A 3,653-nucleotide genomic window follows, 5' to 3' on the forward strand; every position below is an offset into this window, starting at 1 on the left:
TTTAATAAAATTAATAATAATAATTATTATAATAAATTTTGATATTACATAAAAAAGAGAAATTACCTCTGGGTGATACTGTATTGCATTAAAATAAAGAAAATGTAAGAAAAAGTTAGCAAAAAATATCCAGAAAATATATCTAATTAAATTAAAAATAAAATTTCCAAAATTTGCAAGTTTCAAAAATTGAGATGTTTCTATTACCTGCAAAAATATAAAAATATATTTTTTATTTGTTATTATAATAATAATTAAATAAATATATATTTTAAATAAAATATTATACATACAGAATTAATGAATTCATGATATAAAATTAATGGTCCTAAGGATAATGTAGGCAAATATAAACAATATGCTAATTTATATAGAAAATTTTGTACAAAGAAAAGCATATTATCATAATTATTTTCTAAATGTGATTTGATATTATCTATACAATAGCTGATACTTCTTAATTGAATCCAACACATTATAAGAGTTAAAATATAATGTTCTTCATCATTAAATTTAAATATATTTTGAAAGAAACCATCCGGAATTTTTAAAAAATGTATTATAAATAAAAATAATATATTTATTATCCATATAGTATATGTGTTACGTTTATATGTTAAAATATATAATATACTTGGTTGCATTAATGCACATAACATGCCCAATATTCCAATATAAAAATACAAAAATAACATGGATATAAAGATGTACCAACAACACAATAGCTGAAAAAATATATTGTTATTCATCAAATTAAATTATTAATTAAAAGGATGAATTATAAAATAAGAAAGAAAGATAAAAATATCAAACCACAAAATTTGATGTAATCTTAACAACCCAACTAATAAAATGATGAAGAAATAACCAAGGTATTAATCTTATTATTAATGGTATCCATATTTTCCATTCTTGATCAGAAATATCTTGTTTCCTTCCAATCCATTTCCATCCTGGTGCAAAATCACCATATAAATCATCATAATTAATAAAATCTAAAAATAATATATAATTTTATAATATAAAAAATTTATACATATATATAAAATATACGTTTAAATTCTTACAAGTATTAATTAAAAATACATTATAAATAGAATATAATACTGCACTCGTCCACAATAAAAAGTACAAGAAACTTTCATATTTATATAATTTGATGTCATTGCCTGTTATGGATGTCATTTTCATTTAAAATTAAATTTACCGCTTTATCTTTATTACAATTATCTTTATTTCGTAAATATATTCGAAAATACAGAATTCGAATATATTATATTACGCATTTTTTTTTAAATCTTATGTTCAAATATCGTAAGTTTTATAGTTTTATGTAATAAAGATGAAATACTATCAAATACTTTAAAATATGTAGGTTAGAATTCAAAAAAAATATAATATAAATATGACAAATTTATAATAAATTAATATTTTGAATTTATTCAAACATAATTTTACATTTAACATAATGAAAACATAAAAAAATAAATAAGATTTAGATTAAGAAATATTTATTTTTCATAAATTTATTTATATCAACAAATCATAAATTTTTTTTTTGGATCAAGTTTTATTTTTAAAAGATAAGATAAATATGTTAAATACATCAAAGTTAATTATTTAAATACACAATTACATATAATTTAATTATAAAATATTCCATTTTTCATTATATGTTGATATAAAGTACAATAGGACAATGATCACTGCCATATACTTTATCTCTTATAACATTATCACAAACATTATCCTTAATTCGTTCTGATACTAAAAAATAATCCAATCTCCTGTATAAAAGAAAATTAAAAATAATAAAATAATTTTAAAATGTTAATAAAAATTTTTTTACATACTTACCATCCTATATTTTTACTACGTGCATTAGCAAAATATGACCAAAATGTATATGCATCTGTTTTATCAGGATATAAAGCTCTAAATGTATCCACAAATCCTGTTGCTAAGAAATCTGTCATACCATCTCGTTCTTCTTTAGTAAATCCAGCATTTTTTGTATTTGTTTTTGGATTTCTGAGATCTAAATAAATTAGAAAATTAATTTACATAATTTTGTAAATTAACTAAATAAATTTCTACCTATTTCTTTGTGAGCAACATTCATATCACCACAAATAATGACAGGTTTCTTGTCATCTAGATTTCTTATATATGTTTTAAAAATTTCATTCCATTTTAATCTTTTTGGTAATGTTACTAATTTTTGACCAGCATTAGGAACATCTGCATAATTAAAAAATATAATATAAAACTATACATAGATTTATATTCATATAAAATCTAAAGAACTTACAAACATTAATTAAGTAGAAATTTGGATATTCTGCAGTGATTAATCTACCTTCATTATCAAATTCAGAATTATTTAAACCATATTTTACATCAATTGGTTTTTCTTTTGTGAATAATGCAACACCACAATATCCAGATTTTTTACCTATTTTTAATAATAAATATAAATATAAAATATAATTGTAAATAAAAATTTATAATTAATTATAAATATTTATACTCTCAAGAAAATAATAATGATATCCATTTAATCTAATTTCTTCAGGTAATTTATTGGAATCACATTTAGTCTCTTGCAATGCAACTATGTCTGCATCTTCCTTTGCAATATATTTTATTCCATTTTTCTAAATGAACATAATAATAATATAATATAAAATTTTTTTTACATATAAAATACAATAATGATTTTTCATACTTTTATTACTGCTCTTATGCCAGAAACATTCCAACTAGATATTTTTAAATTATATTTATTTCCTGTTGCGTTTAATTTTAAACAATCAAAATTAATTTCATTCAAGTCTGTATCTGTTTTATTTATAATTGATTTTACATCTATTTTAGCACGCTTTGCTAAGGGTTCTTCAGTATGATCTGTATTGCGTTTAGATCTTTTATTTGGCGTTTCTTCTGTTTTTGATATTTTATTTTTATTTTTATTTTTAATTTCTTTAGAGTCTGACTAATTGAAAATAAAATTAAAATATTTTTTATAAATTATCTTTAATTTGTAATAAAATGAATATATTCTATTATATATTAATCTAACCTTTAAAACTCGGCTTCGTTTTGGCGGCATGACTGCGTTTGTATACACAAAATATTAAAAAATTATCAATACTATGGTAGTAATAATAATAATGTAAAAATAACTTCTTTTATTTTGTTTTATGTTGTGTTATGTAATTTGTAAATATATATGAAAAATTGAAAAGAATGTTTACCGGCATGAGCTTCAAGAAATTTTGAAAACTGCGCGATATCATGAAATTTAATTCAATTGACAGTTTAATTCATGGATAAACTAAAAAAAGATATATAAATATATAAATATAAATGTACACAATATTTAGGAAGATAGATATTTTAGTTTTAAATCATGTATATTTTTATTCTTTTATTATAAATTTTATTATAAAATTAATATTATTTACATATTAAATTAAAATAAATAAATTTATTATATATATACTATAAATATCAAAATAATATCAAAATAAATTTATATTAAATTTAATAATTTATAAATTGCAAGATATTTATTCAAAACAAATTTATAATAAATGTATATAATATAAAATTTATATACTTAATAATAATAAAATAATAAAAATAATAAA

General features: G+C 18.9%; 2 protein-coding genes across 3 annotated transcripts in view; both read right to left on the bottom strand.

Moving 5' to 3' along the window:
- The window catches only part of LOC102670843 (protein-cysteine N-palmitoyltransferase Rasp), a 2,583-nt gene extending 1,214 nt beyond the window's left edge, over positions 1-1,369 (bottom strand). Inside the window, exons 1-4 of the mRNA XM_031509568.1 lie at positions 1,068-1,369; positions 814-995; positions 294-725; positions 67-207 (exon numbers count right to left, since the gene is read on the bottom strand). Of these exons, the coding sequence (XP_031365428.1) occupies positions 67-207; positions 294-725; positions 814-995; positions 1,068-1,191 (879 nt within the window). The 5' untranslated portion in view covers positions 1,192-1,369. The remainder of the gene's footprint in view (positions 1-66; positions 208-293; positions 726-813; positions 996-1,067) is intronic.
- Positions 1,370-1,550: 181 nt separating this feature from the next.
- LOC102672531 (exodeoxyribonuclease) lies at positions 1,551-3,289 on the bottom strand. 2 transcript variants are annotated; one of them, XM_006613813.1, is made up of 7 exons: positions 3,083-3,289; positions 2,729-2,995; positions 2,531-2,657; positions 2,360-2,455; positions 2,098-2,241; positions 1,858-2,038; positions 1,551-1,787 (listed from the first exon to the last, which is right to left on the bottom strand). In XM_006613813.1, the coding sequence occupies exons 1-7, from the start codon at positions 3,110-3,112 to the stop codon at positions 1,670-1,672; spliced, it is 963 nt and encodes a 320-aa protein (XP_006613876.1). In that variant the 5' UTR covers positions 3,113-3,289; the 3' UTR covers positions 1,551-1,669. The 2 variants fall into 2 exon arrangements, with proteins under 2 accessions (XP_006613876.1, XP_006613875.1); XM_006613812.1 differs by having other exon boundaries at positions 2,312-2,455.
- Between the last annotated feature and the right edge of the window lie 364 nt (positions 3,290-3,653).

Source organism: Apis dorsata, unplaced genomic scaffold, assembly GCF_000469605.1.
Source record: "Apis dorsata unplaced genomic scaffold, Apis dorsata 1.3 scaffold_163, whole genome shotgun sequence".
Lineage (NCBI taxonomy): Eukaryota > Metazoa > Arthropoda > Insecta > Hymenoptera > Apidae > Apis > Apis dorsata.

What these genes read in the sequence shown, in the direction of transcription:
- LOC102672531 (XM_006613812.1), bottom strand. Translation starts at nt 3,112, where the DNA reads ATGCCGCCAAAACGAAGCCGAGTTTTAAAG. An exon ending in AACGAAGCCGAGTTTTAAAG is followed by an intron (nt 2,996 to 3,082) that starts GTTAGATTAATA and finishes ATTTTCAATTAG; the next exon opens with TCAGACTCTAAAGAAATTAA. An exon ending in CGTAGTAAAAATATAGGATG is followed by an intron (nt 1,788 to 1,857) that starts GTAAGTATGTAA and finishes TCTTTTATACAG; the next exon opens with GAGATTGGATTATTTTTTAG.